The sequence below is a fragment of the Hydractinia symbiolongicarpus genome, chromosome 2, assembly GCF_029227915.1.
Source record: "Hydractinia symbiolongicarpus strain clone_291-10 chromosome 2, HSymV2.1, whole genome shotgun sequence".
NCBI lineage: Eukaryota > Metazoa > Cnidaria > Hydrozoa > Anthoathecata > Hydractiniidae > Hydractinia > Hydractinia symbiolongicarpus.
This window is the reverse complement of record NC_079876.1, coordinates 18,155,079-18,175,126: the sequence shown is the minus strand read 5'-3', so window position 1 is coordinate 18,175,126 and position 20,048 is coordinate 18,155,079. Positions and strand designations below refer to the sequence as shown.

The following is a 20,048-nucleotide window of genomic DNA, read 5'->3' as shown; positions in this document are numbered from 1 at the left end:
GAAATAGCCAAAAATGCTACTTGTGGGAATAGACTTAAAAATTGTTATCATCAATTGAGTTTTCACCTGCAATTGACAACAAAATGGAACCAAGTCAAATTAGTTCAAAAGGCGCAGACTGGATCGGTTATTTAATATAACTCAGTTTTGACCAATTAATACACTTCCCTTGATTATGTTCAGTTAGATCTTACAAAGCATTTAAAAACATATTTAAAAGTTAACAAAATTTACAAGACACTTACCAAAGTCGCACCAAGATTCTCAATCACAGATATTTTATATCCCCGCAAATCAATCTCACGATCACGCAGTGGGTTTGTATATTGTGGCGATTGTTCAATGAGATCGGCTGTTAGTTTCACCATGATTATTTTTTTATAAGTTTTTCTATTAATAAATATTTAAACATAACAATTACATAAAATGGACATTATTGAAAACAGTCATACAACTTTCCAAAAAAAACAGGGCTCAAAAACATGACAAAACTTTTAAATGTGGTAGAAACTCGGAAATTTTTCAACAAAATATCTTATAAAATTTTCAACAAAATATCTCAGAAAATTATTAAGAACTAGTCGCTTAAGCCAATGGAAAAATCCACTTAGGCAGAGATGACATCAACAATGATTAAAAAAAAATGTTTTGCTTATTGCCTGTATTGTATAGAACCTGAAATACTACTTTAAAGAAGCGTTAAGGCAATATAATGTTTTAAACCTTTTGCAAAAGGCAAAAGAAATACTTACTCTAAAATAAAACAACAAACAAAAAACAACAAATGCATAACATTATTCCGCATTTACATAACAAGCCAATACAAAAAGGTAACTCTAAAGGAATTTGTAACAAATGTTAATATATTTATTTCTATTCTCAATTCTAGAACCAAAAGTCACTTTTGGATCAAATTGTCAACAGTTATTGCATTAAGAGACATTAAGTACCACTAAAAATATCGTGTTGGTGGTCATGCTGTTTGCTTATTATTTATATACGAACTGTTATAAAAAAAGGAGCAACAATTCATAATATTATATGCAGAGTCTCTTTCTTCATAATATAAGGGCTGCCTCACAAATGAAGAAGTGTATTGTAAACCCCTTCTCATCCTGCCCTGAAGACACCAAAATCCAAAAAGTAGTTTCACGTATTGTTAATCAAACATTTGCTTCTGTGAAACTTGTAGACAACAAATCAGTTTAAAATACTTTCTATTTTCCAAGAAAATTAATGATTCTCGATTTAAAACAATTAAACGTCAAAAGATTTAGTGTTAATTGCATATTCAATAAATAAAGTATGGATGACGGGCTACACGATTATTAAGGTTGAGTAAAATTAATTTGAAGAATACATCGAACATATATTATTGTTTTGATAATCGTGCTTAAACTAGATTACAATATTCATCTCTATTGCATACAAAGTACTGTTAACATTAAAAGATAGTTTAAGAGTATCACCTTGCTAATAAAGTTTATTAAACTTTTCTATTAGACGGGTTAAGCATGGTTGTTTTAAAGAAAAATCCCAAGTACATTTCTTCACGGTATAATATATAAACATTATCCTCTACATAATTTTGTTAAAATAAATTAAATGACAAAAATTTAACTTGAGGATGTCCATATTAAAAATATATTTTATAGCTATGTGTTCATATAAAAAAGCCATATAAAGTTTTTGTAATATACAATTAAAAAAGAGAAAATAAATTACAAGTGATATAAGCTATATATAAAAAATCTATAAACATAAAGAAAGTTTTGACAAAAAACTACAGCATTGAAAACGTCTAAACATACAGGTAATAATTTTCAGTTTCACTGAAAAATAATTAATAAACTATAATAAATCAAAATTTATTCAATAAACTCAATATATTCTGTGTCAGCATCAATTTCTGTGGGATTAGACGGTGGAACTTGATAAACAACACTGCGTAACAACACAGGGCTTTCGTAGTAATTCTGACTATCCGAATTCAGATTTTTATAAACAGGCAACTTAGTTGTGTTGGGGTTTTGCACATTGACATTTGGAATGTCATATTTCGTACTCTGAGCTCTGTTTTTCTTTCTTACTGATTCGTATGTACGCTCGTATGCATCAACTTCTGTGTAATCATCATCTTCAAAATGAGACGAGCCTTCTGGAGGATAAACATTCTTTGGAAAACTTACATTCCATTTTGTTTGGGATAGTACCACTGTACTTTGTTTTCTTCTTTTTCGTCGACAAGCGCACACAACAATTATAATAAACACAACCAAAACAACAAATGTGCAGGCTGCTACAATAATATACAACTCAAATGAACCTAGAATGAAAAATAACAATACATCAACACCATTAACACAAAGCTGCTGCTATTATTAATACTGATTATTATATAAGTAGAAATATTGGATTAGCGTGTTAAAATAACACTGTATTTGTGACTTCAAATTTTGCATGACAAATAAGACAAGACTGTTAGGATTGGTACCAGTTACCAGTATTAAACCTCAGTCAGAATTACAAAAAAATATATCACATACCAATTTTCTTTTTGTCATCTTGAACTGCAAAGTAAAAACAAACATACTAGAAGAATATACTTGCACAATAATTAAAGTGTAGTGATTAAAGTCATTCGAGAATTAGCTGTTTCTTGATATTGCAACAAACTATAGTTGTACGCTGCTGTACAATTGCCAGGCACGGAAAAAATACCTTTTTTTTCTGAAGTGCTTAGTTTTGGATTTTTATAGTAAAAGTTTATGGTTCAAGTGTTATTCTTAATCATAATGTTTTTACATTACTGTTTTAGGACTATAGCAAGTTGCTACCTATCACGTTTTATCGCTCATGTATTATCCAGTCAGAAGTTATGTCTTCCCACAATTTTATAAGCCCAAGTGACAGTTCATTTTTCCATTGTTCTCCTGCATAAGTAGATTTTTCGCTGTCATCAAAGTTAAAATGTCAGATCTTTGCTATTATTTTCTGCCTAAGTGGTTTTCTACATAGGCTTATAAACTAGCTATATGATATTATGTTTTCAACAAGCATTTGGTGCACTTGCTATAGTCCTAAATTATCAGTGTGCTAGACCTGTCATGACTACAACAATTGAAAGTTCTCACCTGGTAGAGTGCTGTTTTGTTGTGTAGGAGTTGGTGCGTAATTCCCTAAAATAACAAAATGCAATTACGCATGTTATCAAAATTCATTATAAATCTCTTAGATAAATCAGATACATGCACAGTCTTGTCAATGAAAAACAGACTAGGCCTCAACACTTTGCATGCCCAAAATTGTTTCTATAGTGTCAAGACGTAGATTTTTAATTCTTCAATTACAGTGTCCACAATGACGGAGGGTGTTAAAAGTATATATATTTCCTTGTACTTTCACTTTACGCATGCAAAGGTAAAAAAATGAATAAATTTGTTCCTATGTTTTGATTGATTTAATTAAATAATCTGTTATTTATTTAAATACAAGAATATATTTATTGACTTTCGTTGTTTAGAAAGTTATACAGTTATACTTCTCCTACTTAAAATAATAAAAACAACAGCAAATTATTTTTAACAAAATTTAATGTTGTTTTAATTCTTTTTAGTCTTATAAGAAAATCCAAGTCCTACTCTACACCAAACTGTGTTTACTGCAGAAGTTAAATAAAATGCTTTACAACTTTTCGTTTCAGTCATTTGTCTTTTCTTGTTTTTAGTTGTGGAGAAAAGGTTGAGCCAAATAAAATCATCATCTTTATTATCAGTGATTTTTTACTTCAGTTTTATTTGTTTCTTACATTGTTGTTTCTTTGCATTTCATTGTTTTTTGTGTTTTGTTTGTTTTTTCTTATTGTTTCGCCAAAGCTTTCGCATAAGTCTGTGGGAATGTAAACAAATGCATTCTGAATTAACAAACGAGGAATTCTAAACTGGGCCTCTTGTGATTGTCTAAGAGTAATCTTATTTATCATGTTGAGTGAGTTATCACTTGGAAAAAAATAAGTATTAACTTGTGTATTCAAATTTATTATGGAATTTTTTCTTGTATTATTTTTGATCAAAACATCTTGAAAGACAACAGGTGCTTCGTCTAATTTGCTAAATTTGAAAACAAAAATTTGAATGATTATGCGCAATAAAGTTTACTAAAAGTGATTTTGTGGTTAACAAATTTTGTGTCGGCAAAACAAACAAAAACAGTCTCAAAGTTTTTCTATGTTTACCTTTTTGCATGATGCTAATTTCTTGAAAAAAAATTTTCTACGGTGATGTTGTTTTACTGGAATTTAGTTTGTCTTCTTCACTGCCTGAACCTCGCAACAAATTTTACTCACTCTGGGAAAGACCAAGAAGTGAGTGAATCTGCACAAGTCCTGTTAAGTCATATACGCCATGTGAACAAAATATGTATGAACAAAGTTGGAGTTTGTTCAAAAATGGCGGCGACGGTTAATGTAATTATCGTTTTTGGGGGACAAAATTTGGACATAAAAAGTGAAAAAAATGAAAAAAAATTATGCCATGTAGTTTTTGTGATAAGTAAGAATGTTTTTATTATAAAAAACATATATATATGTAAGTTTTTTCGTTAGTACTCCTTTAAATCGCGTTAAAGAAACTATAAGCAGAAAAGCATGCCAGTTTTTTTATGAACTGCTTTTAACAAAAAAATCTTAAAAAACGTACCTTTGTGGACTTGGATGTCTTTAGAAAATACCATTATTTACTTTCATTTAATGGCAACTGACAAAGTCAGCTACATTATATGTATGTTTTTTATTATAACTATTATTATAACTAAGACAGAAGTGTTAAGGTGGGTTTATGATTATGGATATATATATATGTATATAGTCATCAGAAAGTCCTGATGAGAATGACAAAAAAGGAAGGCAACTGGCGTTTTAAGTTGGCAACCTTTTTTAAAAATGCCACAATACAGTTGGCCACAAATATTGTTTTTTTTCCTCACAAAGTATAAAACTTTATTGAACTCTTAGAATAAATTTTCAATGGTCTGCTATTTTCTCTATAAAACAGTAGAACCACGATGGAAACCATTGATCAATAAAAAAGACAAAAATCAATTGTCTGTTGTTTTTTTACACTAGCTAGCTACCTAAATGTGTGTGCATTAAAACATCATATACATGAATACAAGGTACCGAAAGTCGGCAAAATTTTGTAGACCAACACGAATATGAGGTCGGCAAAACCGATTTAGAGGTTGGCACCTTATATTCTCCTTTAATCTGGAAATTTAAAATTACAAAATTTATCTCAACTTATATATTTTGCAGACGCGTTATTCTTCCGATTCATTGACAATTTTGACTTTGTTTCCTTAGAGCAGCAATGTCAATTTTTCAAGGTCTGAAATAAATTAAAATGCGGATTCTACTTAAGATTAAAATGAAGTGAAGTGGTTTTCCTGTGTACAACAAATAATATATTACATAAAAACTTTAATTTTTTCCTCTCATTTTTATTCTATGTACATCCTTCAAAACAAGGTTGGTTCTGTCAAACCTTAAAACAAAGTTTTCTCGGCATGCAGACCTTGGCACAAAAAGGGCGGCATAAAAAAGCTGTCCTTGCATACAAGGGTGCCAATAAGTCGCATATGCCGTAAAAAGTGCGGGCGTTTTCGGCGTTTTGAAAAAAATTCAAGTATTTGCCCGAAAAAACCCGCATAGACCCGAACAATGCCCGATAGAAAAAAAAACAGACACTAATATATGATTCAAAAAAACTTTAAAAATTAAAATAAACTTACTATGTCGTAGCGAAGTTCTTAGAAGAACTGTTTTTAATGGTTTTTGAAGAAGTTTACTTTATAAATAACTTATATATAAACTTTATTAACTCCTTTCTCATTAAGCGCCTTCTTCCCAACCATCGTCCGCATGGTTTGTTATAAGGAACTGCATTTCGGGAATGTTTCGGGCGAGTTCGGGAAAGTGCGGGCGGTTTCAGGGGACAACCGCCAATTTTATGTGAAAAGTCGCCCGAGCTCGCCCGTATATATGATTCAACATGAACGGGTGAATTTTACTATTATCCCGTGGCCATTTGAGGGAAATTGGGGGATGGTACACTGTGTGAGCCGCTGGGATGGTTGCAGAGAGTTGTCTGGTGTAGAATGTGAACCCTAAGGGTATGATAGCTCAAAATGATCTTTAAATACTCTAGGACTTCCCATCTCTAAGCCATGGCCCCTCCTGGAAATAATAGACAGGGTACTTCTTTCATATTTGTGAGGGTAGCCATGTAAAATATGCACATCTAGCAACATGGGCGAGTGAATGTTACCATAGCCCCGGGTTAACCCAAGCCATGTGAGGGAAATTGGAAGATGGCACACTGTGTGGGCCGTTGGATGTTGAGTAGAGCGCGGGCCCTAATTGGATCTGCGTCGCTCAAAAATGAGCATTAAATACTCTAGGACTCTCCATCTAAGCCATGGCCCCTCCTGGAAATAATAGACAGGGTATATCCCTGGATATTTGTGAGGCTAGCCATGTGAAATATGCACATCTATCTATCTATCTATCATTTTAAACAATGACATAATTTAAACAAATCGTACACACAGAACGGCGGTGTAAAATAAAACCCGCATTATAACACTGTAACTGCTTCTTCAAAGTTCGTTCTCACCAGCAGCCCCGTGCTAAAGTTTAGAAAACAAACTATAAGTCATGTGCGTTCCATCCCTTTGACCCTGTGTTTGATCGGCGCCATTTTACTTTAAAAACCCGATATTTATTTTGCGGTTTTTACTACATACCCGATATCCGGTTTGTGAAAATGGAAGGAGCGGTATTTATGAAATGTATCACGTTGCTATAAAATAAAAAAGGGCTGTTTATTCCACAAAAACTTCTTTTATTTGAAAGAAAAAAAATCATTGTTTTTTTTTATTTTCAATGAACCAAGGTACATACTTTCGTGAAATTTTACCAACTTGCCAGTAAGTTCAACTTTCAATGGTAAGGCTTATATATATAACGTTAGTTTTATAACGTTAGCCCATATTTCCGTCTAATTATTTTGCTGGCGTCATATTCAGATTCTTATCTTGTGACAGAAGTTTAACAACTTATCTATATTCCTTTGTTGTTGTTTTTTTGCACACATTGATATTTTTTTGATTATTTTTTTGCAAAAAAGTCTTGAGAACAATTTCGCGAATACATAATTTCGCAAGTTTAGCTAAAAGCGACGATAATCTTAAAAGTTTATACCCGCAAGAGTTATTATCATTGCGGTGTGTACTATCTAAAACTTCACAGCAGGCGTCAGAAATAAAGCACTAAATTTTGATAATTTTTCCAATAGGCCAAATTGATTTCCAAGTTATATAAATGAATACAATTTCCCTAGTGTAATTAATTGCAATGAATATTCTGAATATAAATCTTGCTAGGAAGAAATGCGATACGCTTTTGGAAGGTGAAATAGCATTATCATTTTAATGTCGCGGAGAAATGATGAGGGGTAATGCACGTGTAAGGGGAAAATAACCATAATGTCTACTTAATAGGGAAAAAGGGTAAAATTAGCTACAATTTCTAACTTTTATTTGTGTTGTGCAGTTTTGAAGAAGCAGTGATTGAGTGGTAGCGCTTGTTTAATTTAGTGAAAACTTAAAAGCAAAACTATTAAAATTTGAACCTGCGTCAAGTATTACCGTTTTCAATTCAAATTTGGTAGAATTAATATAAAGAATGGGTGTTTCGTTTAGTTGTAGCTATAAATGTTGGATTTATTGTTAAAATCTTTAGCGATTAAAAATTGATAAACTATGGATATAGAGCTACTTTGGAACTATTACCACAATTAAAGAGACCTTGGCACGAGAATGACATTTTTTTAGTAGTTTATATTTTGTTTTGAGTTGTAATTGAAACCCATTTCACCAGCGATGCCACTTTTGATCATACTACATGTGACCAAAGACATCACTAATCCTAGGGAAAGAGCTATTAACAGTGCTGACGAAATGCAGATTGTTCCACAAACACATAGCTATGTAACTTTTGGACATATTGTGGACCATTGTCTGCCCCAAAACGCAATAACACAGTGTGTCAAATTATACGGCCCAGATTATTTTGTGTGCAACGCATCACTCGCACTTTTATTTGTGGTATGAATAAATTTTCCATAGCTATGCCAATTTTATCTACCTTACGTTTGGTAACACATTTTAAAATATTTCTGATCTCGCATGCAAACATGCAATCAAAATTAAGTTGAAGGTGAAACAAGCAAAACTGGTTATGAGAAGAAATGAAGCATCGTATTCAGGACTAACTGTAAAAAAAAAATTATTTACATGGAGCTTATTTTATTCCGCCCGTGTCAGATTTTGAAATAACTCTTTTTCTGATACGCTTCATAGTTACGGTACTTACTGACTTTTTATATTTAACCTGCCAGCCGATTTTAAAATCCCATACCTCCCAGAAAAAAAAGGGCAAAATCGGGAAATATTTCAAAGCCCAAAGATATGTTAAATATCTTCTATTTAGCTACTGGAAAGTTTGAACAGAATCTCGAAGTTTGATTAAGAACAAAAGTAACTGGACTTTCAGAAGAAATTTGTATGTTATTGTCATAAGGTGCAAAGAATTTGAATTTAGATATATTTTCTAAATAAGAGATCTATCAGGGATTTTCATCATACGAACTCTTAACTTGAAAAGATATGAAACTAACAAATTAAATAAAAAACTTTGAATAAAAAAATATTGGTGTGGTGTCCAGAATAGAAAAATCCTCTCAATCTCCGGACGTAAAATTGAAAACACAACTCGAAGGGATAATTAGATTTTTGAAGGAATGTTTAAAAAGCAACACTCGTCCAAACAAATGTATATTTATTGACAAAATATAATAAAGTACGAAATTAAAAATCAGGTTAATAACCATCATAATTACTTTACATTATTTGTTGATAAATATTCATTCAACAACAACAACAAACAACAACAAAAACAACAACAACAAAACAAAAACAAAAACTACAACTAAAACACTCGCAGTACATACAATTACTATAAAATTGTCAAAGAATGCATACTAAAGCACTTTTTCAGATATCTGCGTGAGTTTTCATTCTTGGAAGATATAGACATTTTTAAATAAAATTTATGGCTTATTAACAAGCACTTTGGTTAAGTACGCCATATTTAAATAAGAACTAATTTCAGAAAATGTTTTTCACCTCCACAAAACAATAAGACAAAGAAAACTACAAACACATCAGAAATTCAAAACAGTAAAACTATGGTAAGTAAATTCCACTAACCTAATTATATATATAAGTATCGTCCATATGAAGTGCTGAAATAGTAAACAACATCAAAATTTTGGTACGCTTCTGTACCTGTAGGGACAATTTTCTCCTTCCATGTAAGAACATTTTTTCTGTCCATGTAGGAACAACTTTACGTAATATAAAAAACAGTATCCTCCATATGAAGTGCATAAATAGTAGACAACATCAAAATTTTGGTACGTTTCTGTACCTGTAGGGACAATTTTCTTCTTCCATGTAAGAACAATTTTTCTGTCCACGTAGGAACAACTTTACGTAATATAAAAAACAGTATCCTCCATATGAAGTGCATAAATAGTAGACAACATCAAAATTGTGGTACGTTTCTGTACCTGTAGGGATAATTTTCTCCTTCCATGTAAGAACATTTTTTCTGTCCATGTAGGAACAACTTTACGTAATATAAAAAACAGTATCCTCCATATGAAGTGCATAAATAGTAGACAACATCAAAATTGTGGTACGTTTCTGTACCTGTAGGGACAATTTTCTCCTTCCATGTAAGAACATTTTTTCTGTCCATGTAGGAACAACTTTACGTAATATAAAAAACAGTATCCTCCATATGAAGTGCATAAATAGTAGACAACATCAAAATTTTGGTACGTTTCTGTACCTGTAGGGACAATTTTCTCCTTCCATGCAAGAACATTTTTTCCTTCCATGTAGGAACAACTTTACGTAATATAAAAAAAGTATCGTCCATATGAAGTGCATAAATAGTAGACAACATCAAAATTTTGGTACGTTTCTGTACCTGTAGGGACAATTTTCTCCTTCCATGTAAGAACATTTTTTCTGTCCATGTAGGAACAACTTTACGTAATATAAAAAACAGTATCCTCCATATGAAGTGCATAAATAGTAGACAACATCAAAATTGTGGTACGTTTCTGTACCTGTAGGGACAATTTTCTCCTTCCATGTAAGAACATTTTTTCTGTCCATGTAGGAACAACTTTACGTAATATGAAAACAGTATCCTCCATATGAAGTGCATAAATAGTAGACAACATCAAAATTTTGGTACGTTTCTGTACCTGTAGGGACAATTTTCTCCTTCCATGTAAGAACATTTTTTCTGTCCATGTAGGAACAACTTTACGTAATATCAAAAACAGTATCCTCCATATGAAGTGCATAAATAGTAGACAACATCAAAATTTTGGTACGTTTCTGTACCTGTAGGGACAATTTTCTCCTTCCATGTAAGAACATTTTTTCTGTCAATGTAGGAACAACTTTACGTAATATAAAAAACAGTATCCTCCATATGGAGTGCTTAAATAGTAGACAACATCAAAATTTTGGTACGCTTCTGTACCTGTAGGGTTAATTTTCTCCTTCCATGTAAGAACATTTTTTCTGTCCATGTAGGAACAACTTTACGTAATATAAAAAACAGTATCCTCCATATGAAGTGCTTAAATAGTAGACAACATCAAAATTTTGGTACGTTTCTGTACCTGTAGGGACAATTTTCTTCTTCCATGTAAGAACATTTTTTCTGTCCATGTAGGAACAACTTTACGCAATATGAAGAAAGTATCGTCCATATTAGGTGATAAAGTGTTAGACAACATCGAAATTTTGTTACAATTTGTACCTGGTGGTGCAAACAACTAAACGACTGTATCAATTCACGAGAACTCTTGTTCTTTATCCTGGAATTTTTTTCATTCAAGTTTTTCACTTTGAATATTCTGTAGTGTTATGTTTTTTTTTGACTTATTCTGTGGGGGTGCTACCACGGCATGCATTCATTGAATTTATTTTTTATGATTACATGGTTGGTAACACCCCCATGCAGTCTTCCAGAAATTCTTTATACGAATCTTTGTAACATGGCTTGATGTTAGTTTTTCCTAGCGCTTCAACAACCGGTACGAACTGGTTCCAAAACTCTTTAACATAAGATTGGTTAATTTGACCTTGATGGTAATTTTGGTTTCTTAATTTTTTCAATCGTCGTAGTGTTGCAACTTTTGACTTGTTGTGTTTAAGCAACGGCTTTTTCCATTCGGCAGGTTTCGGTTCATTCGTAAAGTACCTAGCAAGTATTACAATAAGGTTTATATCAAACTTGCTGGGATCGAAGTCTTTCATTTTCTCTGGAAAGAGAAGCTTCCATTGAGCGTTATTGATGATTTCTTTCGACTTTTTCTTCGATTTTAGCTTTGTTAAGAAAAGTTTTTTCTTCAGTAAATGTTTTTGCAGTTGCTGTCTCTCCATGGGTAAACCAAATTCTCCATCACCGAGCAAATCCAAAGCTGCAATTTCAGCTTCTTTCAGTTTGTCACATATGTGAGCGTAATGTGGATGGCCCATATTTTAACCAATTAACTCTACGGAATAGAAATTGAAAGATTACTTGAGCTGAAAACAAAAGATCGTTTTTTATCAGAGCTTTTTACAAGTAGCTATCACTTTTAAAAATATTACGTGCATGCTCTATTACGCCTAATATACGCGCCCTATAAAAAGGCACTTCACCTTATAACACTGAAAAATCCAAAAAAAACGCCTGTTTTTTAATAAATACTCACTTCTTCTGTTAAAATAGAGTATTTATTAGAGCTTACTTATTTAAATAATTTACAGAGAAATAAGGACCAGAATAAATAACAATATTTTAGATAGGTTAAATTATTAAATAGCAGGTACGGACTTCAATTTGCTAGACGGTATGTTAAAAAATCGTTTCATTTCATTTAACGCCGGTGGCTACTAAACACCTCCTAGAAGTCATGGATTTGTATAAACGCCTCGGTATTGAGTAGAACATTTGCTGTAATCAATTATAAGCCTCTCTATTTTTGCCAACATACAATGTCAGACATTCACAGTGTAAACGCGATTTGTCCAAGCTTGCTTATAGGAAAACCGAGACTAATTTTGAGGGCCGGTGGCACAGTTATATCGACTAAAAAACCAAACGAACGCCAGCTAGAAAAGTTTCTTTATTTTAACGACTAATTTCATACTTTAACGGCTATCAATTTCCGCCGACCTATATAAATTAATTACACACATCAAAATTGTTTGTAAAGCGAATTTTTATTCACTAATGTACGCCTATGATGACATAATTTGGGACTGGATGATGTCAATGTAATTTTTTTGTCCCAATTCTCCTTCAATATTCTAACCAATTTGTGCCAAGTTAATACGATGTCCCATTCGTCAGTGTCAGATGGAGGCCATTTTTAAGTCCCCACTCCGTCCTATTTTTTACAGGCCCACACCCCCAAGGCTCAGCCTGAATAGAGATAACTAGTAACTAATAGATAAGAACCTTGTAAAAATCCAATTAGGCAGGAGAAAAATTGAATTTTAATGACGCCAAAAAAAATTCTGGAAATTTGTTCACCCATTGGAGAGATTGTGTAGAGATTGAAACAACGATGCAAATAATGTGATCAATGTACAAAAAAAATTTAAATCCTTTTTTAGCCGTTGCCTCTATTAGTAGGGCTTGAAACGCTGGTCAAGAAAATGTATAAGATCGTGTATAAGATCGTGACAAACTGTTGAAGAGATATTGGAGTTTCAAGGTATTTTGATGATGTCATAAATGTTAGATAAATAGAAAATAACTTTTGTTTGGCTATCTGAAAATTTAAACAAAACGTGAATATTCAAAACTTAAGTAATTGTGGTGTTTTGGACGAATTTCAATTTTCCGATGACAAAACAACATTATCTAAGCGAAAAATTACTGCTGCTATTTCCTCCTTTTATGTCGTACTATTAGTGTCCTTAATTTGATACATTTTGGACAAACCAGTTATTTTGGGGGGAAGCGTGACTGAGGTTGTCGAGGAAGCGTAATTATTCTTGGTCTATCTTTAACTCGTAAACAAGATTGTTGGAAGCACCATCCCGTTTTGGCTGAAAATCGGCCTAAATCGAAAACCCTGTTTTGTTCTATTTTGCTATAAGTATAATCCGCTGGTGCAAAATGCATAACCATTCGTTAATTTATTCTTTAAAATTCTGTTTTGCGTTTTTCTGTTTTTTAAAAATGGTGAGTTTATAATCACCCCTGTTAAACTCACTTAAAATCATGCCACTTAAACTCACTTAAAATCATCCCTGTTAAAATCACTTAAAATCATCCCTGTTAAAATCACTTAAAATCATCCCTGTTAAACTCACTTAAAATCATGCCACTTAAACTCACTTTAAATCATCCCTGTTAAACTCACTTAAAATCATGCCACTTAAACTCACTTTAAATCATCCCTGTTAAACTCACTTTAAATCATCCCTGTTAAACTCACTTAAAATCATGCCACTTAAACTCACTTAAAATCATGCCACTTAAACTCACTTAAAATCGTCCCTGTTAAAATCACTTAAAATCATGCCTGTTAAAATCACTTAAAATCATCCCTGTTAAACTCACTTAAAATCATCGCTGTTAAACTCACTTTAAATCATCGCTGTTAAACTCACTTAAACTCCTAGCGCAAAGCAAGCTATAAAGGTTAAAGCTATCCTTAAACACGACAGCATGAGATTCTGCATGCAAAATATTTGATACCGTAATGCTTCAAATAAACGCCCCCTCGAATAGATGCGCCTCCTTTTTCGTTTATTTGTAAAAGTATACTTGCTTACTTACTTTTTTCCTAAGTCTTAGGTTTAAGGTTGGAAATTTAGCTTTCGCTTTTGAAGTTTATTCTCTAAGCATGTGAATAAAGAGACGAAGTGTAAAAAATTTAATAAACACCCCCTCTTTTAAGCGCCCCCCTTGAATAGACGCCCCTCAAAAATGTGAAAAAATTTAATAAACGCCCCGGGCGTTTCTTTGAAGCATTACGGTATATGTATTTACTCTAAGAAAACATTTTACAGCTTTTCTCTTCTAATAATGAAAGTTCAGCATCCACTAAAAGATAATGATGTAATTGACTGATTTGATAAATAAATTATACTCTCTCCTCTCCGTAGAACTTAAACAAAATTTTTTATAAGAACTAGAGGGGAAAGGGAAAGTTTACACTTAGAGACATTAGGATGCGCTTCTATATTTTGTCAATACCTAACTAAATATCTTCATGGTTAAATATATCTATAAAATAATACGCCAGTTCCGTGTCTCTGTGACAGGCAAAGTGGATGTGCTCATTCTCCTTTGATGTTGACGAATATGCATGTCTAATATGTTAAATGTTCTGACGTTACGGCGCGACGTAAATAACACTACTTTAACGTCAATATCTTGTATTAAATTGATGAAGCCATTACATTGCACCTAAAACTTTGAGGCCAAATAACTTGGAAACAAGGTGGTGACGTTTCAAGATCTATACAATGAAGGGAACAGGTATAAAAATTTCTAAGAAACATTTTTGGGGTTTTGACGGGCCATTGCTGATGTCAGCAAAGTTTTTAAACCCATATATCTCTTCAGGCGTTCATCGAAAACATATAATCCTATACATTATTTCGATTTAAGCTCTGCACAATTGAGGCAACAAATGAACAAATTTCAAAAAAAAAAAAAATTTGTTCTAATGGGGTAAGGACCCCGACGTCATTAAAATTCAAGTGGCAGTTTTCTTTTCCATTTTCCATTGCAAGTGGATTTTTCCATGGGCTTTATCGACTAGTTTCGCCTATAATAAAAAGTTACAAATGCGCTAATTGTTCACAATAAAATGGCAGGATCAAGTAGAAGGCATTGAGCCTTATCACCAAGCCACTAGTTGTTGAGTATTAATAAATATTATTGTACATTCATATTATTACTTAAAATGGCATTGAAATATATGTTTATATAAATAACACGTTCTATTTATGACTATTTCCTACACACTCGTACATACAAACACGAACCTTTTGATTCTTAATAAAAATAGTAAGATGGTATTTTTGTTTTGGTTGCTAGGTCGTTTGGGAAAAAACTTGTGACGTAAATTATGTACTTAGGGAAAATCCCACTCTCAAGGATGGAGCTTTTTACTGCAAGTATAGAGACGGCAGAAAAGAAGAAAGAGAAACCATAGGGATGAGGTTTGTCAGTATTTAACACCAGCTAAAACCTGCACATTTACTTTAATATAATAGATATTTTGGTCGCTCTGTTCATTTCAGAATTCAAAATTATGTTGTGAGTGCAGAGAGTTCTGCTACCTGCTGAAGTAACCAACCAAACGAAAACAATGAGTCACATAAGGCCAAAATTGTTTCACATTTTCACTTTGTTCATATATTTAATTTTATTTAGCTATATGTCAAGGTTCTTAAGGTTTTTTTCTAAAAAATGATAAAGTTTTTCAATGCTACCTAGCTTCATTTCAAGGTTTGCATAGTTTTAAAAACCTTACAAACTTGTATTTCTTTGTAAATGTTGAAAAAGGGTCTTCCATTTGAAACTCGTTTTTTACAAATTTTTCTTTTCCTCGTCATTCTCGTGTGTAACTTACTAATAATTTTTTCTCTCATACTTGTTTTACAAAGAATTTTTTCTCTCTCATACTTGTTTTATAGAGAAATTTTTCTCTCCCATACTTGTCTTACAAAGAAAATTTTCTCTCCCATAATTGTCGTACGAGGAAATTGTTCTCCCTCATACGTTTTTACAAAAAAAATTTCTGCGCCATACTTGTTTTCCAAGACAATTCTTTTCTCCCATACTTATTTTACAAAGAAATTTTTCTCAGACAAAACAAACAAATGTAAAGCAACATTGAGAAGCATGTATTTACTTAATCTCCGGCTCGAGATACACTAACAATGAAACAAAAACAAGCCAATTAAGAAGTCTGTTTGTTCAGAAATGTTATCTGGACAGCGATTGTTTTATCAGAGATTTATTTAATCGGTTAATTTATGAATATAAATTACCAGTCTTAATGAAGATACCCTCATTCAAAATTCACAAATTCAAAGCCAGGCCTAACCAGGACAAAAAATGATTTCGTGTAGTCGAGTTCATGCAAAAACTAATTTTTGTCGTGCGATGTGGTTAAATTATTTATATTTTATGTTTTCTTTGTTTAGCCTTTGTTTCTTTATATTTTATCATTTTTTGTCCATGCTGGAGACAATTGGAGCATGTTCAAACTCGTGAACCCAATCAGAAACGATGTCTGAGCTACCGACTCTCTCAGTCTTAACTTCCTTGTATCCGATAGCATCCTAATGTTTATATGAAAATTAATTTTAAAAATCTAATAAAAAGCTTTGTACATCCTACATGCTTCTATATAACTAAAAAAATCAAAAGCTTCAATGATGTAGATAATGACATGCATAATTAGCATAATTAGTTGTTTAATCTAAAATCTTAAAAAGGGATTAATTTTATATACAAATGATATAAATTCCTAGACAACTTTTTAAGTTTCTTTGTGTGAAAACAGCTCTTGCTTCTGAGTGGGAGGCAGGCTCTAATATTTCCATACATTTGATTATCATACATCAGAGGTTTGCATATGAAAAACGTGTCCAGTTGGAACAAAATCATTTGAGTTTTGAATTACCGAAAAACAATTATTTCGAGCAGTTTATGTCTCCTTCACTAATATACATTCATGTGTGCACACCAAGATGACTTCAACAGCATGGCATTCATAACCATACATTTCCCAATTTCTGGGAAAAAAATTTGATTTTTTGAGACTGATAAAGTGTTAAAAAAAACTAGCACAATCTAGATGTTATTATTAAAAAAAAAAAAAAAAAAAAAAATACTAAAACACTGAATGTGCATTTTTAAAACACGAAAGTGAAAAACAAATTCAAAATCCTTTTTTTATTTAAGTATATCTTGAAATTTAAAACTTTTTTACTTGGATAGGTTAAAATGAGTATCACTAGAACCCACTTTCTTCCTCAAAATATTTAATCCGCCTTTTAATTCTAATTTCAATCCCGCTCTTCAATAAGTTGTTTTTGGTATTTATATGCCAAACAGTTCGAAGAAAATAATGTTAGATAAAAATAAGATAAACAGAGATGTGAACATTTTGGGAATTGAAATAAAAAAAGATTCCTAATAGTTTGAAGTCCCCGTTCGTCTACACTTTTTTTTTTATAAGAATAACGTTTTTTCGTTTCAACATAGAGATTCTCAACTTTGGAGCAAAATTAGCGCGATATATTCTTAGCATATTCTTACCGCGATTAATATTGCAAAATTTGACAATAAAAACAGGTGCAAATATCAGCCCCATGGTGCTGTGGTTTAAGCAGCCTAGTTCAAACATACTTAATCTTGTGAAAAGACATTTTACATCAATGATAGGATACATGTTTTAATTAGTTAACAAAGAGTAAAATAAAAACCGTTCATAATCATGTCTATTTGCACTTCATCGAAGTTCATTTCTTCTTTTCGGATAAAAAAGGGAGCACAGAAACTTATATTCCATTTAGAATGCTTATATTCCATTTAGGATGCAAGCATAATTTCAAGATAAACCTATTCTTAAAAACTCTTACCTTTTGTTAAATTTTATTTTGATGCTTATAGAGCATATTCTTATAAAAAAAAGCGGGTAGCAGCTATACTTACAACGTAGAGGGATATCCAACAAAAACTCTTCTTCCTATCTTTTTTAATAAGCAACTCATTTATAACTGAACTAGAGATTTAAAATTATCAAGCAACTTCATTTCTGTACAAATATAAGCAGAAGCTACACGAAAAAAATATTTGTTGCGAAAATAGAAAGAAATACGCTTTCAAAACAAAAACAAAAAGAAAACTACAATAACTTCTTTGATTTTTTAAGAAATTTCTTTTACCAAGAAATATGACTGCTTTTCCCTTCTTATATGAATCATGAAAATAAGTTACATAAAATTAAGAAACCATTAATCCACTTCAGATGTTTTCATTTCCTTTCCTTGTTGTTAAAAAAAAAAGTTTATATTTATAATATATATATTCCAAATAAATATTTTTTGATCGTTTTGCTTCCCAACAGTATAAAAAAAACAAAAACAATGAAACATTTACTTTATTAAAAAAGTTTAGGTATCCTTAAACTCGACGAGATAAGTTTCTACATGCAAAAGTTGTGTATATATTCTTTTTGAAATCTTACTTAAAAAATCACAAACCTTCTCAAGGAAAGAGCTTTCTTTCTCTTTTTCAATGAGAAAATTGGATATCCAGTGAACGATAACGAGGCATGGTTTTCTGATTGGATAAATATGATGTAAACTCCCTCCTTCGTAGAAATTAATGAAGTTTTACAGTGGAAAGAGAATGTTTCTGCGTTGAGAATTTTGCATTCATGGTTATAGCTGTCTTTTGCTTAAGCTTCTACCTCATTCCCAGGGCCAGTTATCGTTTTTATTGTATTCAAACGGCAAGACGAACCGTTTTGATATAAAAAAGACAACAAGCGCTGGGAACGAAATTGATATAGTTTACAATTCGATGTCTTCTACATACAATACAAAGCAAAGCTCATTTCTAACCTTTAGCCAGTCTGGTTCAAAATGTACACGTTAAAGTGGTGAATATTAGAAAACATTTAATAACTCCTTTCCGTTGGGCTTTTTGTTGCAGAAGTTAAAATCATTTATAATATTTTGCGAGTGCCGAGAACTCTGCGGTGATTTATGTTAAAACTGCTTGGTAGCCTGTGCATTTTTCACTTTTTTAACAAAAACAACGCACGTGACAGGTTTGTTTTGTGCAAAATTGCATCGCGGCGATGGGTATATTTCCCCCCTTTTTCATACAATAAAGCAAAATCTACGGAAAAAAAATTGTAGCATGAAATTAAATTAATTTTAGTGCTGCATCAACCTTGACCCCCGCGCTCTTTGTTTTTTTTACAAAGTCCCTTATTATCAAAAGTAGAAAAAAAGCCCTGGGACTGAGGTTGGGTGCTGCATATATTAGTAAAAAATTTAAAATGCTGAAGCATGGCGCAAGGTTGGTCGGTCTTTAAAGTCTGTTAAGAAAAATTACGCACGTTGTTTGTCAATAAATTTATTGACAAATCTCTTTTATTATTCAACAAAATTGCAAAAGGCATTACACTAGTATGCTATGACCTATAAAATAAATATATATACATCTGCTGTTTAGAGCATATTAAAATGACCATGTAATTCTCCATGTTTACATAGATTTTCAGGGCCGGCGACGCCGGGCATGACCCCCCACTTTTTTGCTAAGAAAAATATAAAAAGTTAACTTTTATGCAAAACTGAAAAAACGAGAAAAGGAGTGAGAAAGAGAAAAAGATAGCAATTTAGGGACGTTTTAAGCCGTCTAAAACGCAAAATTTTCTTCGGCGCATAACCATGGTGGGCGCCATTTTTCTTTGCTAAAAAAAGTAGGAACTGTTTCCACTTTTCAACGACGCGAATTTTTCACAGAAAAATGAAAAAAAAACTGGCATGCTGAGGTACATTTCGACCCGACACACTCAATAAAAATAAAAAAAAAATTGAAAAGTTAAACAACCACGCATCCCTAACTCTAAATGTTGCAGAGGTTAAGTTTTCGTCTTTAACATATTTTTCAGAAGAATGTCGAGAAGTTGTCTAAGACCTCGGAGGCAAGCCAAGACTAACAAGATGTGTCTGTTGTCTTAAAGAAAAGTAATTTTTTCTCCCATACTTGTTTTACAAAGAAAATTTTCTTTTCTATGTTTGTTTTAGAAAGAAAGTTTTCACTTGTAAACTTGTTTTACAAAGAAATTTTTCTGTCCCAT

The 20,048-nt window shown here is 32.0% G+C and overlaps 3 protein-coding genes across 5 annotated transcripts in view; all 3 read right to left on the bottom strand.

The window, feature by feature from the left end:
- LOC130629788 (U2 small nuclear ribonucleoprotein A'-like) overlaps nt 1-20,048 on the bottom strand; it is a 70,954-nt gene that overhangs the window by 5,911 nt on the left and 44,995 nt on the right. The window contains exon 2 of the mRNA XM_057443129.1: nt 246-392. Coding sequence (XP_057299112.1) covers nt 246-368 — 123 coding nt within the window. The 5' untranslated portion in view covers nt 369-392. The remainder of the gene's footprint in view (nt 1-245; nt 393-20,048) is intronic.
- LOC130629789 (uncharacterized) lies at nt 776-5,730 on the bottom strand. The gene is made up of 4 exons (XM_057443130.1): nt 4,698-5,730; nt 3,135-3,179; nt 2,547-2,570; nt 776-2,326 (listed from the first exon to the last, which is right to left on the bottom strand). The coding sequence occupies exons 1-4, from the start codon at nt 4,729-4,731 to the stop codon at nt 1,869-1,871; spliced, it is 561 nt and encodes a 186-aa protein (XP_057299113.1). The 5' UTR covers nt 4,732-5,730; the 3' UTR covers nt 776-1,868.
- LOC130629790 (uncharacterized) lies at nt 8,880-18,462 on the bottom strand. 3 transcript variants are annotated; one of them, XM_057443133.1, is made up of 2 exons: nt 18,436-18,462; nt 8,880-11,702 (listed from the first exon to the last, which is right to left on the bottom strand). In XM_057443133.1, the coding sequence occupies exon 2, from the start codon at nt 11,683-11,685 to the stop codon at nt 11,140-11,142; it is 546 nt and encodes a 181-aa protein (XP_057299116.1). In that variant the 5' UTR covers nt 11,686-11,702; nt 18,436-18,462; the 3' UTR covers nt 8,880-11,139. The 3 variants fall into 3 exon arrangements, with proteins under 3 accessions (XP_057299116.1, XP_057299114.1, XP_057299115.1); XM_057443131.1 differs by lacking the exon at nt 18,436-18,462 and adding an exon at nt 17,885-18,429 and having other exon boundaries at nt 8,880-14,981; XM_057443132.1 differs by lacking the exon at nt 18,436-18,462 and adding an exon at nt 17,885-18,429.